This window comes from Homalodisca vitripennis, chromosome X, assembly GCF_021130785.1.
Source record: "Homalodisca vitripennis isolate AUS2020 chromosome X, UT_GWSS_2.1, whole genome shotgun sequence".
NCBI lineage: Eukaryota > Metazoa > Arthropoda > Insecta > Hemiptera > Cicadellidae > Homalodisca > Homalodisca vitripennis.
Genome location: NC_060215.1, coordinates 69,043,323 through 69,070,591, shown reverse-complemented (window position 1 = coordinate 69,070,591; position 27,269 = coordinate 69,043,323). Strand labels below are relative to the sequence as shown.

General features: G+C 34.8%; 1 protein-coding gene across 2 annotated transcripts in view; it reads right to left on the bottom strand.

Moving 5' to 3' along the window:
• LOC124369145 overlaps positions 1–27,269 on the bottom strand; it is a 65,848-nt gene that overhangs the window by 21,146 nt on the left and 17,433 nt on the right. Inside the window, exons 4-8 of one of the 2 annotated variants that reach the window (XM_046826924.1) lie at positions 24,315–24,476; positions 20,414–20,544; positions 17,675–17,740; positions 14,506–14,656; positions 1,094–1,235 (exon numbers count right to left, since the gene is read on the bottom strand). In XM_046826924.1, the coding sequence (XP_046682880.1) occupies positions 1,094–1,235; positions 14,506–14,656; positions 17,675–17,740; positions 20,414–20,544; positions 24,315–24,476 (652 nt within the window). The remainder of the gene's footprint in view (positions 1–1,093; positions 1,236–14,505; positions 14,657–17,674; positions 17,741–20,413; positions 20,545–24,314; positions 24,477–27,269) is intronic. The other variant, XM_046826925.1, reaches the window with a different exon arrangement.

The following is a 27,269-nucleotide window of genomic DNA, read 5'->3' as shown; positions in this document are numbered from 1 at the left end:
GCCATCCTAGAATACAGGGATGGATTCACCCTATACATAAACATAGGGATAGCGGTTCACCCTATACAGGTATATAGTGTGTTTCAAATTTTATGTACACTGAAGGGATCTTGGAAACTATAAGAGGTACAGCAAAGATTAAATGGATAAATTTGTGCATAATTTTTTATACAACACTAGTCTGACAACACAATTTTGAAAAAATATTTATGGCAGAAAATAAGAACAAATTGTATTTCTAAAAAAAATTGAGAGATGAATAAACTATCTTAATACTGGGCCTACAGAAATGATTCTGTTACCAAAACGTAGGTCTACTCATACTCCTTATTTATGCCTCTGATTAAGAGCAGCTGTCATATTTTTTGGAGTGCTAAGATTAAGATTAAGAACACTGCTAAGTAAAGCTTTTGTGTCTGTCCAGCGGATGTACAGTTTGACAACGCAGCATATTCCTAGTTGGCTGAGGCTAAGTAGCGGGCCGTACGGGCCACACCCTCTACTGTCATCTTTGCTGCACTCCTGTTAAAATGTGAGGCATGGGTTCCTTCAACTACGAACTTATAGTCTTTATGTTTTTTTCTCAGCTTGAAACTAAGTTTATAAACTGAATTAGAAAGGACGGGCTTTCAAATTATTATAACCTGACCGACATGGTTCATGTAAATTATTATTTAACTTTCAAAAAGATAAAAAGAAAATAAGTATAGCTAAATTTAGCCAGATTAGGCTCCATAGCCAGGCTAAAGAAGGATAAAGATGAATTACAGTATGTGTTATAATGATGCTACATTATGGATTTACTGTCCATACTGTAAAGCTTTTGCTATTGAGATATATTTTATGATTATCACATTGTGATATCAGTTTATTGTAATAGTCAGTGAGGTTTACTAAAATAACAAGCAACTCATCTCCAAACAAGAAATTGAGAAGGTTGACAAGAATTGAGTAAGTCAGATATCAGACTCTGCATAGTCAACTGGAGATGAACTCAACATTCACATAACCATACAGTTAGTATGTGTATAATACACACGACATGCATTAACTGCATGAGGCCTGGAAGAGGATAATGAGAAGGTAAGGTTACCTGTGTCAGGATTGGTGGAGCTGCTGACAGTGGCAGAGGTGTTGCGGGAGTCTGGAGAGAGCACCACAGGAGTCAGAGGTGAATCTGCTCCAACTCCAGCACTCCTTGCTCCTAAACCCATCTCTGAATGGTTCTTACGGATCTGAAAAGTATATCTAGATTGTGAAATAGAACAATCACAGTTCTTTTAAACAAATAATACACAACTATTAACATGTTAGCAACCATGTTAATTAAGCATTGTAACAAAAATTAGGCACCACATTTTTTATCTGTATGGTTTTTAAAATTCAGAATTAGTAATGACCAAATTTGTAAATAATAGTTTAGTTTTGGTGAAACTCATCATGCAAAAGTTAAGAAAATATCATAAACATATAAATAATTTTGAAATATTAATTTAAAAAAAGCAAAATTAAGAAAACATTAAACATTTTAATAACAATAGCAAACTGTAATATCACAACCAATTAAATTAATATTTTAAAATATATAAAAGAGCAAACTTAAGAATTTTAAAGAAAAATCTGATTATTTCAAAATTTACTCTTAACACAACCATTATCTTTAACTTTCTAATTTGCAATAACCATTGACTACATATTATCTCTGTTACCAATTATTAAGTTTTTTTCATCTAAAACACTCAATGTTTTTACAAATTGAAACTTTCAACTCTGCAATGATTTAACCAAATTTCTTTAAGTTTATCAACATTTAAAATGTTATATGTATTATATTTTCTTCTAATTTGTATAACTTTATATATCTTAACTACTCAAATTTGTTAACTCATTTGAACACTCCATCTACTAAGATAAAACAAATGTTAAATTTAAAATAACAATACAAATATGAGATTAAAAATCTTTAAAAATGTATTACATATTCTATTTCAAATCAGAGATTCTAAATTAATTCATTTAAAGAATATGTTTCATTCTCGATATGTATATAAAATTATTGAAATGTAAAATAACATGTTTATTCATAAATCAATTGTATAAAATCATCAAATGTTTTTTATTTTAAATAAAACTTTTAATAGAATCTATGTAGTGAAACAATGCACACAAATTATATTCTCACAATAAATATGTTAATTTCTCATAAAAATCAATGTACTCCTCATTAATACTTTCCATTCTTTTGAGAGATCACCTAAAATTTGTATTAAATAATGTAAATATTTTACAAAATTCACTTGTTTCCCCCTTTTTATATAACAATTTTGTAAGGAAGTTATTCAATTATTTTAATGTATATTCTACTTGTTTGACTGTAGGCTTTAAATAAAATATGAACCCTCCAACTAGCAATAGTAAAAATTGCTTATATGAGATAGCTTTTTCTAAAACAATCATTTTTTTAATAAGAAATAAAAATATTGATGTCTTTTACACGTTAACCCCTGACTCCATAAATTATGTTTTAGAGGTAGTGTGAAAAGTTTTTTTAACGTAAATTCTTGCAACTTTGGGGTTTTTTCCTCTTTAATGAGGATTAATAATGAATTTGAATATTTATTTATCAATATCATGTTTATAAAGCGTTGTGTACTTTAGCCTGACACTACTATTTACATATAACAATTTTATGAAAAACCGTACTTGTTGAGCCACTATGCATGATGCCTTATAGTAGGGAAATTTAGTTTTCTTTGTTGACTGGACGAATATCTCATATGTTTTTTGCTCACCGGCTGCTACAGAAGCATCTGCTATCCTATTCTACAACGAGAAAGTTGTTAGTCATTCTCCAAACTGTTCTGTTTCTTTTTGCTAATTGACGTTATGCTGATTGTACGTAGTGCTCAGTTACTTAGTAAAATAAGTGATCAACTGGGGTGCGGAAGTGGCGAGGTCTTCATACCCCAACACATGTGCCAAGCCAGAGCGTCCACAAAGCACACGCACAGCCATCTTCTCTCTTCTCAAGTGCTGTATTTTTCGTGCATGTGCACCTGGGAACTGCCTGATCCAAATCTTGTCTTCTCTGATTATTCCGATCAGGCTCATTACATTCATCTTTCTTTTCATACTACTCTCACCTGTCGGGTAAACTTCCCAAAAATCTACCTATAACTATATTTTACTAAATCTAAATTTCCTTCTTTATCCAAGCCAAGGTGGAACAGCATATGCCAAGGGCTGCGTGATTAAGGGAGTGCTTGGTCGTTAATATGCGAACTCTGGATACCTGGCAACCTCCAGTTTAAACTTAGCCTTCCCCAAGTAGAGCGGGACAATGCCTTTAGATCTCTGCTACTTGTGGGAACAAAATGAGTAAAAAACACACAAAAACGAAAACAAACCGGAGAGCTTTTGTAGCACTCAAAAAGGGGATGAAAATCCACAAAAAATAGAGGGATTGATGATGAGTTCTGATCCTAGCTGTCCTGAACAAACTCAAAAAACAGGCGGACTTCCTAGTAGAAGTCTTCAAACCTCCGACTCAGCTAGAGTCGACACTGATGAAGAAGACACCATACTGGAGGGCGGACACCAAAAGGAAGAGGAAGCAAAAGCCGAAAGGCTGCTCTCAGAACTGCCTAAACTATGTGGAGCCACCAGGCCTGGCTTCGGAAAAGAGGTTACTCTCTGGAAGAAGCCAGGGAATTGGCCTTAAAACCAATTCCAGAAGAAAGAAATTTTTGAACAAACAAAAGGAGGGAAACAAATCAAAAAGACCTCACCCTGATGGATCCACACCGGAAGATCATCGGAGGAAGAAAACAAAATCGAAGGAAGACAGGGGGAACAGAAGGAGCAATCTGCACAACCCCAGAAACCTTCATATAAACAAGCAGTAGAAGGTATAAGGCTGGGGATTCTACACTCCAAGTTTCCCGAGACCCTACTCACGACAGAACAGATGGAAGAGATCCAGAGCTTCATCCTGGAAGCTATTGAGGAGGAACAGGAGGGTCCCTACTCTCCAAGATTCTACGGTATCAACAGGAGACAAGGAGTTCTGATATTCACCTGTGAAAACACCAATACCGCTGAATGGCTGAAGGGAAAGCAAGATTTCTTTAAGCCTTGGGAAGAGGCCAGTCTGAGGATTGTACCAGAGGAAGAAATTCCACATGCAAGATTTGCGACTGTCTATCTTCCTAACAGTATACATGAAACAACCGATAAGATTATGAAGTTCTTGAAAGTACAAAACAAAGAGCTATCTGCCGGAGAATGGAACGCCATGCGTAGAAGCGACGAGGGAAAGTCAGTACTACTTACCCTGGCAGTCGACTGCGCCACAGCTAACAAACTTGAAAAGGAGGGTCCATGGATCGGCTAAAAGTTTGGAAAAATTCAGCTTAGACTGAAGAAGAAACAACAAGGAAACACGGAAAACCTAAAAAGGTAGAGGAGACTTCCGAGAAATCTGAGACAGTCACCACGGAAAAAAGCACCGCTGAAGAGATGGAAGTGGAGGAGACCAAGAAGGTATCAGAGCAATCTGTACCTACCTTACCTGAAAGGTCTACTCCACAAGCCAGTACAACAGTCGAAAGCGAAAAACCAACCTGTTCCCTCTTCTTGAAGAGGGGACCCTCTCTATAAGGACCATCCGTCTTGGCCCGAGGAAGAAAAGGGGACAGCATCTCCAAATACTCCAAAAGAAAGGACAGGGTTGGACCACCAGGGGGAGGTGGGAAAAAGGCGTAAGTATGCGCCTAATACAGATAAACCTTCACCATGCTAAGGACGCAACCGACATCTTGAGAAGGAGGTTTATCTCAACAGGCCTGAATATCGCCCTAATCCAGGAACCTTGGATCAATAGAGGTTGCATCAGAGGATTGACGACTCAGGTAGGTAACGCACAATAAGTAGAACAAGTTATAACAAAGGCCTACGAGAAAAACTGCCCTCTCAGGCAAAACAGGCTGAAGAAAGACGTGCCGTGGTGGACTGGGAGGTTAGAGACACTAAGAAATAAAACTAGAAAATTACTAAAATGGGCAAAAAGGACAGACGATTGGTTCTCTTATCTACATGCCCAAAACGAATATAAGAGAGCACTTAGAATGAATAAAAGAAGAACCTGGAGAAATTTTTGCAAAAACATTAACAGCCTACCTGATGCTACTAGGCTTCAAAAAAACTCTCCAAACTGATCACACTAACCCTATGGGGATCTTAGTAAAGGCCAACGGTGACCTAACAGTGAACAGGAAGGAGACCTTAGAACTGCTTCTGGAGACGCACTTCCCGGTGGGGTCACTTGACTCGAAATGAGGATATTTATTCTCTATTCGAGGGGAGATCCAGCCGAGAGATTGCAAAAGCCAGACAGCGGTCTAACAGACTATTTACACACGAAAGAATTAAATGGGAAATAAGATCGTTCAAGCCATTTAAATCTCCTGGGGCGGATGGAGTATTCCCAGCCCTTCTTCAAGAGGGGCTGGACATCTTATTAAATACTCTTATCATTGTGTTTAGAAGCAGTTTCGCCTTAGGATATATACCAAAAAACTGGAGGACAGCACTGGTGGTGTTCGTACAGAAAAGAGACGGATCCGACTCAACCCAACTCGTACAGACCCATAAGCCTAACCTCCTTCATGGTGAAAACTATGGGAAAAATAATAAACAGACACATAAGGGATGTAATATTACCAGACCACCCACTTAGCCCCACTCAACACGCTTATATAGAAGGTAAATCAACTACCACCGCTCTCCACAGCTTAGTGGGAGAGGTGAACACCTTCGAAAAAAAGAAAGCCCTAGTCAGCGTCTGACATATGGACATTGAAGGAGCTTTTGACAGAGTTGCATATCAATCCATGGAGACTGCTACGGAACGTTTTGGAGTTAAAAAATTAAAATAATAACTTAATAATCTGAAAAAAATGTTTATAGTTGATTTGGATAATATAACTTAATTATTTTTCTAATTAATTCATCAATATCGATTGGCTATATCGATGGTTATAATTCAGTTATATCGCTTGTCAATATCAATATAAATATATAACGAGTCACTACCCCCACCTATTCAACAATCAGATGCTTCAGCAACTTACTTCGGAATGACCCTCATAAAGAAATAATAACAATAAAAAATTTTACTTTTGACCTCAAAAGACTGTATACATTAACTTTTTTGACAAATTGAGAAAATGCAGAATATGAAAAATTTATTTCTGAAAAAAATTAAATCCATAGTATATAATATATCTTGTGTTTAGGGTTTTTTATACAAAGTGCATAAATTTAAAAAATTATATTTACACAGTCTAATATTTTTTATGAAATGATATGAAAATAGGAAATAACACATGGTAAAAGTTTCCATAGTATATTTAGAATACACTATAAAATGTGGAAATAAATAAATAAATACATGAAAAACAACACATCGCAGTAGCCAGATATCTATAGTTAAAAACCAATCTTCTTATTAAATTAAATAAATATCCAACATATGTATTTATGCCCTAGTATTACATGACTTTTGAAGGAGTAACAAGAACTAACATTACAATACAAATTACTGTATGTTATGTATCTGTATGTGTTTGTATGTGTGTGTAAGTTTTAACTATTTTGACAACTACAAATTAGGCTTCAAGTAATTGCACAGGTTTAACGAGTTTGCTAAGCAAAACTTTATCAAGACACCAGTGTAAGTATTGATCACATTAGATTAATGAAATAAAATTGTAATGAACATATATTATATAAAAAATGATTGGGCAAATACAATATGATTTTCAAATGGAAAACTAATATGGCCATAGCAACATGGTAATGCAAGGACTTTTTACATCTTACTCTGAGGTAAACAACAATGTTTGCAACAGTAGAAATACAGAAATTGTGGATACACTGACATCTTGCTCTGGCCACTAGAAATAAACAGCAATGCTAACAAAAGCGGATACAGGCCAGAAACTGTAGTATATTGCTCAAACCACTAGGGGTAAACAACAATGCTAGTAAGGACAGATGCAGTTCAGAAACTGTGCATACACATAAAAAATTCCTCTGGCCACTAGGCGTAAACAACACTGTTCGCAAGTACAGAAACTGTAGATACGCGTTAAATATTCCTTTAGCCACTAAGGGTAAATATCTTTTCATGCAATGACAGATACAGTCCAGAAACTGTGGATACATGTAGCATTTTGTTCTGGTTACTAGGTACAAACACCAATGCTTGCAATGAAAGTTGCAGTCCAAAAATTGTGAATTCACGGAACATATTACTCTGGCCACTCTGGGTAAACAACAATGCTCGCTAAGACAGATGCAGTCCAAAAACTATAGAGACATAAAACATTACTCAGGCCACTAGGGTTAAACAACCATGCTCGCAAAGATATATGCAGTCCGGAAACTGTGGATACACTTAATCTCTTCCTCTGGCCACAAGGGGTATAGAAATGTTGGCAAGGACAGATGCATTGCAGAAACTGTGGATTCACATAATATAATGCTTTGGCTGCTAGGGGGTAATCAAATATTGGTAAGGACAAATGTAGTCCAGAAACTGTGAATACATGTAACATATTGCTCTGGCCACTAGGGATAAACAACAGTGCTAGCAAAATCATATGCAGTCCAGAAACTGTGAATACACATATTGCTCTGGCCACTAGGGGTAAACAACATTGTTCACAAGGACTGTTGCAGTTCAGTAACTGGTTACACGTAATTTATTGTTCTGGCCACTGGAGGTAAACATCAATGCTTGCAAAAAAGATGCAGTCCAGAAACTGTGGATATACGTAACATATTGCCCTAGCCACTTGGTGTAAACAACAATACTTGTAAGGACAGATGCTGTTCATATACTGTAGATACACATAAACATCATATTCTACCCACTAGGTGTAAACAAGAATGCTAGCAGGGATATATTGCTATGGCCACTATGGGTAAACAAATATGCACACAATGACAGGTGCAGTAAAGAAACTCTGGGTACACTTTACATCTTGCTTTGGATAATAGGGTTAAACAACAATGCTTGCAATGACAGATGCAGTCCGGAAACTGTGGATACACCTAATATCTTTGTAACATGTTACTTTTTTCTTAACATGCAAAATTAAATATTGATTTGGGAAATTACGAAATTAGAACAAATTTTTTTTAACACTAAAATATAATGACTTGAGTTTTATAGTTATCACTAAAAGTACCGAAATTATGATTTTACTAACGATGAGTCAGGCACTATCTGGCAGATCCATGGCTGCAAGGAATATTGCCGCTTCCCCGCCAATCATGGCGAGAGGGGAACGCTTTCCCCACCCCCGCGGTCGCGCGAATCTATATAACGACAACCGATTGAAGAGTCAAGACAGACAGACAGTAACCGTGACCGGTGCAGGCCGACGATATTTGCTTACACCGACGACTGCTAAGATTCCTTCTCCGACCCTGCTCGCTGAACCTACATCGAGACCCGACGCCAATATACAGCATCAGGTAAGGGACAATGACCTTGTTCCTTACTAAAGTGTTTATTTCCGCCATCAATAATTCCTCCAATTTTTTTATATAAAACTGACTTTAATATTTTATTTGTCATTTAAGAAAACTGATTGATCTGAAATATTTTTATGGTAATAGATTTATTTTTATACGAGAATTATTTGATTTTAAATATACCCTTAATAATTTATTTGCTATTTAAGAGAACCAATAAATTTAAATAGAATAAATTTAACTCTCACAATTTAACTTAAAACTCTAATTACTCAAGTTATTTTTTGTCTTCAATTTAACTTAATTTTAAATTCCAATTACTCAGATATTTTTTTTTATCATTTCTACTAAATCTTAAATACTTTGTTAAAATTTTTCCTTCTAAAGTTTTCAGGACTTTCAGGCCATATTTAATATTTTCTTTTCCTGGAAATTGTTCTGGCACCTCAATCCTTAATGAGTTTCCTTTTACGAGCTTCTCTTTCCTACCAGTTATCTCCTACCCGGGAAAAATACAACAGTCGGGACTCGCCTTACCACTGTTTTCTTTCCGGCAATTGTACTGGCATCCTATCCCCACGACTCCTTTTTACAAATACTTTCTTCCCGCCGACCCCTTCCTTATAAACTAAATCTTATGGTCAATCGATGTTATTTTTTTTATATTAGGTATAAAGTTTGCTAGAAAATAATTCTGTTGTCTGACTATTATTAATTTTCTTTGCGAATCTCTTATCTACTCGTAAATATTTTTTCCTTCTTGAAATTCAATCTAATCTTTTATTTTACTACTTATTTATATTTTTGTAAGTAATTATCCTTATGTTTCTACTTTATATATTTCGGGACTTGCAATCCTTTCTTTTTCGGCGAACGTCCTGATACCCTTACCCCGATAACCCTCCTTCAAAAATATTTACTTAACAATATTTTAGCTTATTTTTTTTCTGGTGAATTGTGCAGATAGGGTAAGTGTTGAATTTTTTGATACTCATAGAGCCCTAATATTCATAGTAATTTAGCTTAGTAGCCTTAATGCATGGTTCAAATCATTTATCATTATCTTAGCTTGCATATTGTGGAGTAAGCCTGCATGTTGTGTGATAAGTGATTATTTTGTTTTTCTTTTCTAAAATTATATACCTGATAAAAATAGACTTGATAATATATTTTTGGAGTCATACACTTACCTACAGAATAAATACAGTTTCGACTATTTTTAAGTTATAAATTTTCCAGCTTTTGCATCTCTTAGAAATATTGTTTAAGTTAACAATTTTGTGCTTGCTTTATGTATGTAGTAGTTGCACTGTGATACTGGTGCATGGCTAATCTTTAATTTCTAAGACTGTATATTTTCTATTGGAGTTATTTGAATATTGCTTTTGTTTGCCATAGTTACCCTACTGCTATTTATATTTTTGCTTTAATTTTGTATTTTGCTTCTACTAACTATCATTATTTAACCGATTAATCATTCCGACCTGGGCTCTTACAATAATTACTGTATACGACTCCCCAACCAAGTTACTAGTGGAGACTACTCTGCTTACTAGTAATTACTCACTGACCGACGTTTTAATTAACAATACAGTATACTGGTTTAATCTTGGAAACTCTAGGATCAGAGTTTGTTTTCGAAATTCGAAATCGTTTAAACAATAACTTTTCTAAAACAAGAAATTTTTATTTTTTTGATCAAGATTATTTTCATTTATTTTTCTACTTCTTCAAAATTTTATTGGAGTTGACGTGATGAAGTAAGCCCAATATTTTTTTGGAAGTATCGGTTTCTTCCGCAGGGCCATCTGATTCGACACCTACGAATAAATAATAGTTATATTAAATTCTCAAACTCTGAAAATTTCTAACCCAGCTCGACTGGCTATATGGCAAGTTGCGAATATTTTCGCTTGCCCCGAAAATATCATTGCATCTTCCTCTGGCCACAAGAGGTATAGAAATGTTCGCAAGGGCAGATGCATTCCAGAAACTGTGGATTTACATAATATAATGCTCTAGCCGCTAAAGGGTAATAAAATATTGTCAAGGACAGATGCAGTCCAGAAACTGTGGGTACTCTCTACGAGGGGGTACCCAAAAGTAACCGGAATTGTATTGCTGGCAGCCGGCAGCGTGTAGTACACATTCCTGCCGCTAGGCGTGTGTCGCGCAACCCATTGCGAGCTCAGTGACCCCAGTTCCGTTGTCCTAGTGCATTCTGTTCGTTCGTAGTGACTGTTTTCGCTAACCCTGTTTTGTTCTTGTTTCGTTTTTTGTCATGGCAAGTTTAAGTGAACAACGTGCAGCTGTGAAATTTTGTTTTTTACTTGGTAAAAATGCTGCAGAAACTATTTTAATGTTGAATACAGCTTACAAAGATGATGCTATGGGGAAAACTCAGGTCTACGAGTGGTTCGCTTGATTTAAAAATGGTGACATGTCGATTGAAGACAAACCTCGTTCTGGACGTCCATCAACCTCTCGAACGGACGAAAATGTTGAGAAAATTCGTGAACTTGTGCTCACCGACCGTCGACAGACAATTGAGGAACTATCAGAGAGTAGTGGGTTAACTTGGAGCTCGGTTCAGTGAATTTTAACAGGAGATTTAGGACTGAAAAGGGTTGCTGCCAAATTTGTTCCTCGACTTCTGACTGACCATCAAAAGGCACATTGAGTTGAAACTTGCCGCCTTCTGAAAGAACATCTCGAAAATGATCCCGATTTTCTGGAAAAGGTAATTACTGGTGATGAGTCATGGTGCTATGGTTATGACCCAGAAACGAAGCAACAGTCAAGCCAATGGAAGTCGCCATCTTCACCTCGTCCAAAAAAATGTCGGCAAGTCAAATCAAACATCAAAACCATGTTGATTTGCTTTTTTGATGCTAAAGGCATTGTTCATTCTGAGTTTGTTCCTCCAGGTCAAACTGTCAACCAAACATTTTATTTGGAGATTTTAAGAAGATTGCGCAACAGTGTTCGCCAGAAAAGACCCGATTTGTGGCAGACTGGAGACTGGTTCTTCCACCACGACAACGCACCGGCACATACAGCCATCTCAGTTAGGCAGTTTTTAGCCAAAAACGGCATGGTTCCGCTGCCCCACGCACCTTACTCGCCTGACCTCGCTCCATGCGACTTTTTTTTATTTCCACACATGAAAAGAGGCTTGAAAGGTCAACGATTTGACAGCGTTGAAGAGGTTAAGAAAAAAACGAAGCTCGAGCTTGCAGCCATTTCTAAAGATGACTACAAAAAATGTTTTGATCAATGGAAATACCGTTGGGACAAGTGTATTAGTTGTAATGGAGATTATTTTGAAGGAGATAAGGTCGTATTGTAAAAAATTTGATAATATATAATTTTTATAAAATAATTCTGGTTTTTTTTGGGTACCCCCTCGTACATCTTGCTGTGGTCAATAGGGTTAAACAACAATGCTCGCAAGGACAGATGCAGTCAAGAAACAGTGAATACACGTAAAATATTACTCTGGCCACTAGGGGTAAAAAACAATGCTCGCAAAAATAGATGCAGTCCAAAAACTGTGGATATACGTAACATATTGCTCTGGCCACTTGGCATAAACAACAATGCTAGAAAGGACAGATGCTGTTCAGATACTGTAGATACATGTAAATCACAGCTCTGGCCACTAGGGATAAACAACAATGCTCGCAAAGACATATGCAGTCCTGAAATTGTTGATATATGTAACATAATGTTCTGGCCACTAGTATGTGTTTAAACAAATGCTTGCAAGGACAAATGCAGTCAAGAAACTGTAGATACTCGCAATATGTTGTTCTGCCCACTAGGGGTAAACAACAATGCTCCCAAGGACAGATGAGGTCCAGAAGTTGTGGATATACATTACATATTATTACTGCTCTACCTTAATGTATGCCGACGACACGACTCTTCTGGTCACTGGGAACTCTACAGAAGAACTAGCAATTGATTCATATACAGCACTAAATATGGCGTACCAGTACTGCCACTCCAACGACCTAGTAGTCAATATGACCAAGACCAAACAACTGGCATTTGGTAGAAGACGAGATGAAATTGCAGCTCTTCCAGAAGTTGACATGCAACCCAAGGCAAAATTTCTTGGTGTAACAATTGACGAAACTCTTTCATGGACTCAGCATGTTGACGACCTTTGCAAGAAACTTAACACCAACCTCTTTGTCATTGAAAGAATTCACATCAGTGATTTAAACACTGCAAAGACAACTTATTATGCCCTTTTTGAGTCTCATCTGAAGTACAGCATTGCTATATGGGGAGACACTACAGTCACTAACCTACAGAGACTTCTCCTGATCCAGAAGAAAATAATAAGAATAATAAAGGCCTAGGACCGAAGGACAGATGTCGTGAAGGTTTCAAGGATCTTCGCATCTTGACAGTTGTGACCCTCTACATCCAGGAAGTGATTATGTTTGCCGACATGAATGAACTCCCTCGAGGAACAGATGTACGAGTACACCAGTACAACACTTGACATGCTGACAACTTCATCCTGCCAGCACACCATCTTTCACTGTAAGGGAGGAAGCCGTCATACATGGGTCGCAAGATTTACAACCTGCTGCCAACCGAGATAAATACTCAGAAGGGGAAGAACCTGAAGATGGCACTGAACAGATGGCTGGTGACCAGGCCATACTACACGCTGGAAGAATATCTACATGAAACATGACCATCTTAGACACCAAGACTGCTCAACTCTAACTTATATTCTGTAAATGTGTTACTTTAACATTGTGTACTTTGACACCAATACATTTCTCTACAAAAATTGTAAATAAAGAGATTTTGACTTTGACTTTGACATATTGCTCTGGCCACTACGGGGTAAACAACAATGTTCGCAAGGGCAGATACAGTCCAGAAATTGTGGATATATGTAACATAATGTTGTGGCCACTAGTATGTGTTTAAACAAATGCTCGCAAGGACAGATGCAGTCATGAAACTGTGTATACACATTACATCTTGCTCTGGCCACTAGGGGTAAACAACAATGCTCCCAAGGACAAATGCAGTCAAGAAACTGTGGATACATGTAACATATGGCTCTGGCTACTAAGGGTAAGAAAAATGCTCACAAAAACAGGTGCAGTCCACAAACTGTCGATACACGTAAATATTATTCTGGTCACTAGGGTTAAACTAATGCTTACATGGACAGATGCAGTCCAGAAACTGTGGATACACATAACATATTGCATTCTTGAGGTAAACCACTACGCAATGCTAACATGCTTGGGTGCAGTTTGATTGCACAACTAATAACTCAAACTCAGTAATAGGATTTTATAGGAGTTATTTTTTCTTTGTTGATATAAAAAAAGACTAGATACTAAAGTTATTGTCCATCCTGTTACAAAAATAATTTCAAAATTTAAACCACAAACATTTGTTGTTCTTCATAAATACTGACAAATATTTTACACGTACCTTTGGCTTTTTACAAAAAACTATTTATTACAATTTTGTTTTATGGTGAAAGTGAAAAAAAACACAACTTTTATTTTATTACCACAAATACAACCAAAAAATAATGTTTGACATGCCTAATATTTATACTGTAATATGGTATAAACAACAAAAAATATGCAGTAATATATATTTTCATAGGTCTTTATTTAGCTTCCACAAACTAATCTTTCATACTCAACATATATAGGTATTAAAACTAAGGATGATATATGAGAACTTATGGCTTGTAAACTGCAATTGTATCTGAATTTAGATTTAAATTACTGGAAAATATATTGAATATATTTAAACTAAAAGTTGTTTGTTTGTTACGTGTAAGTGTATAAGTATCTATGGCAATTCTGAAACATGCATTTATCTAAGCCAGGCAGGTTTTAAAATACCACAGTTCCTTCTTCATGATTTTACTGTTAAGTAAATATATTAAACAATAAAATAACATACTCTGTGAATCTCATCGCTGATTTGTTCAAGATTATGAAGAGCTTCAGCATAGCTAGCTTTGGCTGAAGAAACTTTGATTTCCAACTGCTTCACTTTCTTTTTTTGTTCCTCTAATAACTGGTTGAACTGGGCCTTCATTTCAAAGTAAGGCCTGTAACATCACTTCATTTTAAAATAACGCTGTGATATACTTCATATTTTCAATAGTTAGGGCTGGTCAAGTCTAGAATTAAATAAAATTTATGAGCCTAATTGAAACAAAAATAGTAACTTTCTTTTCACAGCTGGGGCATAGTAAACAAAGGGTGTGTATACAGGGGAGGAGTAGATGCATCACTCCTATTGTTGTGACAGTATTTTGGTCACCAGAACAGCTATGTCCACACCACGGCAGAGGTTACACAAGGTGTTATGCAAAAGTGTCTAGCTCAATGAAATTCTCACTACATAAGACTACATGGACAGCAGAATCATATTTAGGAGCACAATTTTAACATTAACAATACAATTAATATTAATAATATAATATATCATTAGTGTCTTAAACCACTGGAGTATGTTAAACAAGATTTTGAATGTTTCTGCAAACAATTGTTTACTACAGTTTTACCCCTGTTTTCATACTTGTTTCTACTTAGAAATTTAAAAAGAATTTTCTGTAGCTCACTCATAGACTTGTGTAAAGCCATTTTACTATCCAAACTGTGCAGCCAATACAGTAAAAATTCTATTTGTTTGATACCATAATGTATTCTAAACACAAGAAATACTTATACTGCAATTGCCAGAGTAACTTATGATATGAATGTGGCTGTACTACAATTGAACAAAACATCAACACATGAACACAAAAATGGGCAGAAATGGATTTGTGTCTATTCTTCCCCTTACAATCCTACACACATATACTCCTGCTCAACTCTTACTTAGTACAATAACTGTGACTAGAAATTCTTTTTTACATTCCAATTATTCTCATAAAATAATAAGCAGGTTAGAAAATACGAGGGTCGTCCACAAAGTAACCTCCGTTTTGAAATAAAAAATAAACTAGTTGAGATACAAAAATTGTATTATATAAATGTAAAAACTGCAGCTTTTCTCTACTTTTCTACATATTCAGCATACAAATTCAAGCACTTATCATATCTTTTAACAGTTTTTTAAATTCCGTCTTTAAAAAGATCTGCCGCCTGAGAACGTAGCCAACATGTTACAGCGTTTTGAAGCTCTTCATCACTCGCAAACCTCTGAGATGCAAGCCACCGCTTCATGTACGGGAAAAGATGGAAATCATTGGGAGCCAAATCCGGGCTGTAGGGGGGGGGGGGTGGTCAAAAACGTCCCATTTGAACTTTTTCAAAAGTTCTGTAGTTTTTTGAGCTGTATGAGGGCGGGCGTTGTCATGGACAAACACAACACTATATGTCAGAAGACCACGACGTTTGTTTTGAATCGCTCGTCGTAGCCGTTTTAAGGTTTCACAGTAAGCTGCAGCTGTAATGGTCGTACCACGCTCCATAAATTCAACGAGCAAGATGCCCTTAGCATCCCAAAAAAACTGTAGCCATCAATTTTCTCGCTGAAAAAGATTGGCGAGCTTTCTTCGGCTTGCTAGGCGAAGCGGTATGACCCCATTGCATTGACGGACTACACTTTCGCTCATAATGTTTGGGCCACACACCGCACTCAATTCACGATAAATTTCAGCTGCTGTGTAACTTTTCGACCACAGAAATCTTATTACACCACGCACTTAACACGTGGCGGGATTTTCTATCACGGCGCTCATGTTTTTACGTTGTACCAAAAGAACGCGCGATCGCACGATGCTATCCCTTGCACAGCTAGAAGCGTACTGAACGGCTGCGCACACCGATGTGAGAATGGCGGCGCTACCCCCACTACTTATCGCGCCAGGCCCAAACGGCGGTTACTTTATGGACGACCCTCGTATTTTATCAATCCACACACATACATATGTATGTATGTATGTCAGAGGACAATAAAATCACTTTACTAGGAAAGAAAACACTTATGAAAAATCTTAACATAAAGTAAATGAAACCCAGTAACATTCTTAAAATTCTTTTAATAATTGGCTGTTAATTAATCAATATGCAAATAAAACATTTTCCTGTAAAACAGACTATTCCAATGTTTATTATTGATCAATAGAAATCAAATATACAAAATAATGTTCCAACAAAATTAAATTTTCTTAAAAAAATAAAAAAAATTTGCTCATTTAATGCATTTATGGTCACAAGATCATATTAATGCAATTTTACATTATCTAAAAATAAAAAAACACCCATTTTTATCTGTTTGTCTTTTCGAAGAAAGTCAAAAAGGTCAATTTATGAGTTATAAATAGATGACCAAAAATCTAGTGCTTTCTAATACAATAATTTCACAGTATAATTCAGGTAAAAATGAAGAAGATTAAATTTAACACAAATCTATTAGAACTTAAGAATTTTGCTAATTGTTTTAGATAAATACAGTATACATTCTAGACACAAAAACCTTAAGAAGGTCAAACATGAAGGTAAATGGAAGACAGAATAGTACATGACCTATTCTGTCAACCCTGCTTTGCATTAATATTTTTCTATATCAGAACTAGGAACGTTAAAAATCAGCAGGGCAAATAATGCAGTGATAGTATCCCAGAAGTTTCATTTGACAATTGTTGATAAGAAAGGGTTCCCAAACAAACCATAATACAGACTCATATTTTACAACCGACATCACGTCACCTAATCAATATAATATACTAAAAATAATTTAGCAGAACTAAAATAAACAGTGGTAATACTATAATTATAAAGACTAACATATTTAACAAATAATAACACTAGTGTGAGAAAGATTTGATTTGCTAACAGGAAATTGATGTAAATATTTGATATATAAAAATGAATATGAAAATGATATATAAAATAAAATATCATATTCAATCGTTTTTCATAATAATAAATTAAAACCAAACATAAAAAAGGTAAGTTTGTAATAAGTCATACATGATTATATACATCAATATTAAAACATCAAAGACAAAAATGAAAAGCAAACTAACGTAAAAATGCACATACAAATAATTATAAGAAAAGTTTTTAAAAAGTTAAAGAAAACAATAAATGAATGAATACTAGTTTCTACTTACAACCCAGTTAAAAACAAAGTAGCTGCCAAGACATTACAATGAGATAAGGCACGACCAATGTTGTAACTGTCAACAGAATACAAACAAACCAAGTAAAATCAATACAAAAACATACAAAATCAAATGATGTTCAAAATAAAATAAGTAAATTATAATTCATGTTAGCTTACTCAATTCTACTTTCAAATCAAATATTATGAGTTAAAAAGCAAACATAGTTAGATTACAAACAATTTAACTTAAACTACTTTTACTACATATTATTGTAATTCCTGAATCTTGTAAGTTGTATTGTGATATTCATAATGTAATTGTTATATAAAAAAGTATGTCTAGTACAGGTATTGTACCTGGTATTGTCTACTGTTACTATATAAATTTTGTTTAATATTAGGGCAGGTTCAATTTGCAAAGGTGAGAGTGGGTTACTATACAATTACTTGAAACCCAACATATTTGTTTTACTATTATTAGATACTGTATGTACCTTTTTTACATAATTTGTGAGACTGTATAGTCTGTAAGGAATTATATCAATGTGTTTGTTCGTTTAAAAATGTAAGATAAATTTATGTTAATATTACTGTTTAAAAATACTTTAATGCAGGTATACAATTATTAGGTGAACTACCTTGGAGCTTCACTTGATATTGATCCTATCTGGCTAAAGATCATAATAAAGTTATACTCCTCAATTTTAAGAATTGGATTAAACTCCAATATTATTATATATTCATGTGTACGGAAAATCCATTTCCACAGAAAAAGTGAAATCCAGAAATACATTTCATGTTCCTTAGAACTCTACTGTTTGTTGGAAGTTGTAATGGGTGACAGGATTGTTATGGACATTTACTATCATTATTGCAAATAAAACAATAGCAAATGTTTGTAACAATCTCATCCACAATAATGGCCCTCTGTTATATTTCATTGATTCAATATGTTCTTTACTATATATTTTACTTTCAATATTTTATTGTAACCATAGTTAATTAGAAAATATGTTTTGTATTAATGTTATGTTTATTTTGTGTTGGGTAAATAAAACAAGTATAATTTAATTCTATACACTTGACTGCTTACACGATTCTCACACATAGGTTTTGCCCCAAGCAACAACCATATCTCTACTCTTTCATTGTAGTTGTTAGTCTACATTTATTAACGTGCATGGTAGCAATCAAATAATGAACATCAATCAGTTATCAATAGCTGGAATAGTTTTTATCAAAGATGTAGTAATATTCAATCCAAACTTTTTAGTTTCAGTTTCTACTACAGTATAATAGCAGGAAAATCAATTAATCACAAGATTTCCACAAGGAAACTAAAGCCAAATTAATAAATATAAGCCACTGTGTTAATGATTCAATAAAACCATAACATATAAGGAAGTATTACAAATTGTCAGTTATCTTACATGAAGTCTCTCAATGTCTCAATTTTAATGATTTTTAAAATAAAAACAATAAATCTCTTATCTCATTACTAGTAAATTAAACACTACTTGTAGTTAATTATCAATGTTATTTTTTAAGCAGTAAGGTCTATCCTTTATATATTTCAATGTTTTAAAATTCAAGGTCTATGCATTCGGTACACATATTTGTGATTTAGGTATAACAGGTACGACAAATAAAAGATTTAGTACAGTACAACCCCGATAAGTCGGCCCCCGTTAATCCGGAAGTCCGTCTAACCCGGACCGATTTTCAATTAAAAAATTAAAAATCAGACAAACATTTCAATAATAAAAACGTAATATTTTTGAGTGGTATAGTATCTGTGAATCGATGTTGCATCAATATTTGATGGGACTGTACGACAGTGAGTGTGTGACTCATGGCACACGGCGGGCCGAGTGGCGGTCATTGTCCCGGATTCTCGGAAACAATAACAGACGCGTATTTCCCCAAATCCTCTCTGAAGTCGATGAAAATGACATTACTCTGTGGTTAGGGGCAGACAATAACGGAGGCTATGAGCCACTTACTGACGAGGAAGTGATCGCGTCGTTTTTACCTGATGCTAATGAATCAGACGCTGAGGAGGCAGACGGGGACATTGAAGATCCAGGAGTTGCAGTCATGGAGATGCAGTGACCAAACTAAACGAACTAATGGTTTATTTCGAGCGGCAGGCAGAAACATCACCGGCTGAATTGCTCATGTTGAAGAGACTGCGGGATCGCACAGCACGCAAGCGGCAGACGACATTGGCACAACCAAAGCTGACTGAGTTTTTTTTACCAGGAAATGAACAGTTATAAATGTACTGTAAGGATTAATAATAATTAAATGTCCATATGTTTGATGTTTTTACAATTATAATGGAGTTTATCTGTAAGTATACCGTATTTTATTAATTTTTACCTAATTCTCCGTGCTAACCCGGATTTTCGTTAACCCGGATCGGCCGCGGTCCCGATTAATCCGACTTATCGAGGTTCCACTGTAATTGTTTCCCTATCAATCTAAGGTGAATGGTAAATGAACCCTTTTATTGTATCTTAGCAAATAATACATATATATATATATATATATATATATATATATATATATATATATATATATATATATATATATATATATAAAGATACAATGATTTCTGAGAATGATAGTTTTTCATATAGGTAAATCCACATACATACATGTATGTCATACTGGCATGACTATTCGTGAGATGGCTGATGAATTACGGAGACTTATTTAGTAAGTGAGTGCTTAGTGAAAATACCTCGACTTAGCAATAGACCGTTTCAGTTCCTTTTGCAGTTGTTGAACTATGACTTCAGCCTGTTGATATGAACGTGAGGTTCTTCTATGCTCAGCCTCGCTTAAAGTTCTCTCCAGTTCTGATTCATTCACCTAAACACACATTAATTTATTGTGTATCAGTAAAAACCTTCAGTTTCCATGAAATTGTATACTAAAGTTTAAAGCTGTAATAATTTTGAAATTGTATATCATATAATATTTTTATCACTGTTTACTTAAGGATGCTCACAATATGTGTTTGAAAATATCAGTGCTGTAACATAAACCATTTTTTTAAAATGAAAACACTTTTTCCAAACAACATATACAGAAAGGGAGAAATAAAACATTTTGGACGTTTGTTGCAATTTATTTTTCTTATTTAGATGCCCTGATCCAATTTATGAAATTTTGATCACCTATTATCATCTGTATTTGGCCAAATATGGCCGATTTTATTATATCATGAATGATTTTTATAAATTAAGATGGCTTATGTAAGATACTATAAGAACATGCAAGATGGCATTTTGTTCTTACTGAGTTTCAAGTAATGTCTTTAACTTATGCATTAATTTTTTACAGTTCCTTTTTGATATTGTTGATACTGAAGGCTTACTATAAAAATGTAACAGAGAATCAATGTTAATCACTTGTAATCTTCTTTACTGCACAGTCCCATCGTTAATGTATTTTAACTGAAGCAGTAACTACACTTCTTTTCTTCTATTTCAGTACATGTACAACTTTATACAATGTATGAATAAAGAGATTTTAAATTTAAATTATTTAGTACTTTTCAATAATCTTATTCTATACGTAACTTTGACTCTGTTTCTGCATAGTATCTTTATTCTAATTATATGAATGAATGAATGAATAAATGAATTAGTTTATTTCAATCAAGATTTTACAATATACACATGAACAGAAAAAGATACCCGTAATAGTTATTATTAAACTAAAGGAACAAATAAAAGTAACTATACAGGTTTCTTATAATAAATTATTATCTTATCTGCCTGAGGAAACGTTGCTATATCCATGGTGTATTACATCTATCCATGGCGAGAAGAGCAGTAAGACTGAATTGAATTGCTCTAAGGAAATAGGTCTACATAGGCAATGTGGCCTGTGCATAGACCCGAGTTGCTCAAGATAAAAACAATAATTGCAACAATTATTCCAAAAAGGATGAGTTTGAACTATTATTGTTTGATTTAATTGATCAAAGCCCCACCCCCAAACTGTATGCAGCCAATGCCAATGTATATGTCTGGAGTCGACGTATTGGAGTGTGTCCGTGGGGGGGGGGAGAGAGAGAGAGAGAGAGGTAGCGGTCAAAACCGCCCATAGTTGGTCGCTATCAGTCAGTGACTTGGCTTCCAATACAGTTAAGTTTTTTTTTAATGCAAATTGAAGGTGCAGAAAAAATATTAGTATTTTTTAAAGTTGAAGAAATATTTCAATATAAAATTTTGGAGATATAGTAGCAATTAGTAGTTGTGATCAATTTATTCACTCTGAGAGATCAAATTCCAGTACTTTTAGAATATTCAATTCAATACAAGAATAGTGTCTGGATTTAATTCATGCTGGTATTACTTATCTGACACATTATTGATTGCTGGTTTCATATTTTCTTACATAGAGGTTATAAGAGAACTTAGTTCACTTGATATTATCAAGGATGTGGACTGGATATGATACCACCTAATGTTCTTACACACTGTAGTAAACTGGTGGCAGGCCCTATCCTTACAATGTTGAATTGGTCAATAAAAACTGGAGTGTATCCTGACGTATTGAAGCAGGGATATGTTGTTCCCATCCATAAGAGTGGCGCAAATGAGAAGACTAGAAATTATCGTACTATTAGTATTCAGCCTGTTCTGGCAAAAGTCTTTGAAAAGTCGGTTCTTAATATAATCAGCCCTTTTTTCCAAAGCTAGTTATAGTTCCCAGCCAGCATGGGTTTACCCTTCGAAAGTGAACAGAGACTAACCTTCTCACAACCTTTCAGAAATATATAATATCTGTATTTAGAGAGAAAATTTCAAATCTAGTTTTCCCATTTTCAATATAATGAGTGACATAAAACAACTGAACTCACGTCTGTGATGCCATTCCAAATTGTACTTGAGGTTTACTTCAGTAGTTATACACAGTATTTACTCGTGTACATTTTAGTGATATTTAAGTTTTGCTTAATACAGCTTGATGTATTTTTATTTAGATTTTTCAAAAGTCTTCGACATTGTAAGCCATACACAGCTTCTGGCTTTCTGTCACTGGGACACTACTCAACTGGTTCATAAGTTATCTTTGCAATCGTCAATTTCAAGTCATGTTCTCAAATTACCTATCCTTCCAATTTTCTGTTACCTAAGTGGTCTCCCAGGGTTCATATCTCAGTTCTGCCCTTTTTAATGAGTTTATTAATGACATTTTGGAACACCTGTCAGTGGGATGTTTTCTCTTCGCCAATGCCATCAAGCTCTTTAATGTATCTAAGATTGTATCCTTAGATGATTGTGATGTGCATCTGAACAGTCTTGATTCAGTTCTTCGGTGATGAAAGGTCAACTCCATGTTTCTGAATTAGTAAGTGTACTTATATCTTGTTCCACCCCTAAATCACCTGTCCTTTTCGCTTACTCTCTTGATGGTAACAAATTAAAACGCTATTCAACCTTTCAAGACCTTGGAATTGGATCCATTATATGTCAATCTCGCAAGATCAACATTTAATGGACATAAAAGAGCCCACAGAAATCTGGACTTCCTTCTCTGTTGACAAAAGCATGAATAGGCCAAAAAACTCTTTTTTCCATATGTTAGATGTATCCTGGAGTACTGCTGGATGGTCAACTGTGTGGTCTCCATATCAGCCACTTTCAATGCAGAGCTGCAGAGTATTCAGGACCAGTTTCTTTGGATGGTCAGAGGAAGATCTAGTTACACCTATTTGGATGTTCCTTGAGTGGCTGGTCTTTGATTCTTCATCCATTTGCTACCAGAAGGAATATTCATAATGTCCTCTCCTTGTTCAAGCTGCTGAACGATCTTAACAACGCTCCAGACCTGCTCGCCTTGGGAGTCTCTTACATGTCTTATTGTGCACATATTAGATCAAGAAAATTTTTAACAAAGCTAATTAATACCAATTATGAAACTAACACCTGCAAAATGAAGTCCACCGCTTATGCTACCCTGTGCATCCACAGTTTGATATTTTTTATTCTAGTCTAAATGTTTTCAAGAACTGTCTTGTTGTCTTTTTCCTTAATATGTTCTCATGATTTTATTATAGAATACAATATTTTTTAAATGATTGTACTGGTATTATTATTATCATTATATTTGTTGCGTCTTAAAGTTTTGTTGTAAATGGTATAAAACCCTGTTGATGTCTTTGTATTTTTATTTTTGCATATACCTACTTAGATTATAAATAATGTTTGGTAAAACAATGCAGCCTTGAAACATTTTAATTTTTATAATATTATACTTGGTATGGTACTAAAAAATTAAATGTTTCAAGGGTGCTTTGTTTTATTAAACATTATATTTAATACGTTTATAGCAAACATTGTATAATTATTCCTGTTTGTTGTATCTACTTGTGCATGTCTCCTTTGATATTTATTTATAAGAATAGTTAACTGATACATTACCTTTATTAGGTGTTTTTAACAAGTCATATGCACTGTACAGCAACTTAGCTGTCTTGAATATTATTGTGACTTATTGAAAAATAGTTGTCGGTTAATAAACAAATAAATACCATAAAATTACTTAAAGAAAAATTTGATCTAAATTTATAAATTTACATGTTTCTCCTCAATAAGTCAATTAAACACCCTTGGCTGTATACTTACCCTCATGGTGGCGTGATTGAGCATTTCCTGCCATGCATGATCAAACGTGCGGCCCTCAGTACACAGTCCTTCTTCTGCCAGGTAGACCATTTCCTTGGCAGCCGAATGAGCAGAGTTAGCTCTTTCAAACCTTACTGCTGCCATTTGTGTCTCTTGAAGCGCCTGGCACAACAACAATTGCTTTAATAAGAGTTCCTGACAAAACTATGAAGATAAAATATATTACAGCTAAAGTGCTGAGCATTCAAAACCCGTAAACATTTGAATGATTAGGGAAATAAAAATGTTCGTTTACTAGCTTTAGAACTTAATGGTATTAAAGAGGACTAGGAATTCAATTACTCTTCATCCTCAATGAGTTAAATAAAAGTTATAATTTAAGATACAATAATGTACTCATTTTATATTGAAATTAAAGATTATGAAGTGGAACAGTATTTAAACTACATCTCTTTATTTCTTCATATCTATTCTTGGCTAGATATACTGGATCTACTGGACTGCACTAGATTGACTTTAGTTCTGGTAAATGTACATACCAATTTAGGTTAATATCCATCCCCAAAAGACAACACTTTCACTATCGTGTCCTGGAATACTGAGTTGCTATAACAGTCAGTAATCCATCACCAGATTAGATGTTGGATATTGAAAGACCAATCATTGTGTATTTTAGCTAGGTACATGTTGTTGTAAAACCCTTTCACTGTCACGTCCTGGAATAATGAGTTGCTATAACAGTCTGTAATCCACTATCAGACTAGATGTTGACTATGAACTCAAACTCATTCATGACTATTAATCATGAATTACTATGCCACACTCACTAATACTATGATTGTGTTTAGCTATGTCTACACTTATTCATTTTTCGATTCAACTATCAACTTCACAATCATTTCATCTTGCCTTTCAACTTGCCTTAAATTGCATGCATCAACACATGTCCTCACTGAAAGTGTTTTCTGTCTACATGTATTCATTAGTTTTGTGCAACAAACGCAATGGATTCGACTAACTTCAGTGAATTTCTCGTAATAAGTGCAGGTTATTTAGTGACAAAAAGTGGAAAAACGAAGAAGGGAAGATCATGGGTAAAGGACTATTTGAAGAAAAGTCTATCAAATTTTGGGTGAAATACGTTTGGATAAAGGTCAAGCTTTACTAGAATGTCAAAATCTAAGTATACAATCCTAAGACTGATTGGGCCCAAAATCACAAAATTAGACACATGTTTCCGTTATGCGATTCCTTTGGAAATCAAATTAACTATCACACTCAGATTCCTTGCAACAGGAGATTGATCCATTCATGTCCCTTGTGTATTTATTTCGTGTTTCAAAGCAGTCTATATCAAAATGGATTGCTGTTTCATTAAAAGTTATTATCAGAGACCTTGTACTTTTACATCCATATTGTACATATGTACATTTTCTCACTGTTTTATTGTGTTCAACTTGGAAATTGAATTCCAAAATGCAGTGTGCTTCTTATAATCATCAATAAATCTTAAAGTGGCCGTTTTGCTCTCTGATAACTCACTAATGACAAAAGGTACGCAAAAATTACTTTTAAAAGTTGAAATGTTTGAACTGTTTACAATGAGTTATGCTATTTGATCAAAATAAGTACTGTGGAAGCTAAACAGACTGGCAAACTCGGTTGACGCAACGAGATGAACTGAAAAATCCCTGACAGGTTTAGATTCTTGTTTAACACGGGTTTCAACACGTAAATTTGAGCTTGCAACTCGTAAGATGCAAAAATAGTGTATGCGTTACGTGCTCTACACTTTCAACATGACACATGCAACATAACACAAGCAAAAACGCACAAGTGTAAACATAGCTTTTATAAGTGGTGATAAACTATCTCATGTTATTCTCACGAAAAGAAAATGAATCTAATTTATATGAAGTAAAGTAACAAAAGATAGATTAGTAGTGGTGTGTGTAGGTTATGTTTTTTTTTTTTTTTTTGCACAATTGACTGTAAAAAGTCTACAGTCAATTTTTGAGGGTTGTCCAAAAAGTAACAGACATTTGGGACTACCCTGGCAGTGGACAGGACTAGAGCCAGCATCTTTGGGTAAAAATATTTCTGCACTCACATTAAGCTGTGGTAGCGAGCAGTCTATATATCTCTCCTACTTTTCTCGCTGTGGCTAGTTCAAATATACACTGCAACTGAAAATCCCACCATTTGTGAAGTGCGTTCATTGATGACGTTTTGATGGTAAAATCTACAAACTGATTGAAATCCATCACCAACTTTTTGAAGTTTATGGGAATGTATTGATTATAAAAATAGCAACACCAATGTTCACGAGAATCACAGTGGTAGACCTAACCTGGTTACTGAAGACTTCTTGATACAAATTAATTTTTTTTAATACTTAAAAGTAGCTGTTTTATGATCACTGAACTTTCAGAACATTTCCCCCAAATTCCATAAAGTTTTGTTCGTGAAATCATTGTGGAGAAGCTTGGCTATTACTAATTTTGTACCAGGTGGGTTCAAAACATCATTACAAAATACCAAAGAAATCATGGCTTTCTGCATCATTGAACTTCCTTGAAGTTTAAAATAAACATGATAATGAATTCACTGGTGATGAAATATGAGTGAAGCATGTTAAATGTGAGATGAAAAGGTAATCTGTGGAATGGTGGACACATACACTTTCTTTAAAAACCAAAAAACTATGTCTCCAGACTCTATCATTCAGAAAGGTTATGGCAATTGTTTTCTGGGATAATGAGGATGTGATTCTGGTTTACTTCCTTGAAAAAGGCTGGGCAATCAATACAGAAAGGTACTTTTGAAATACGGCAGACACTATGATATAAAACCAGTATTGGAGAAAACGGAGGTTAAAATCTTTGTTTTTTCATGACAATAAATGTCCACACGTGCACAGCCGTAACCAACAGCTTTTGGATCATTTTGATGGGA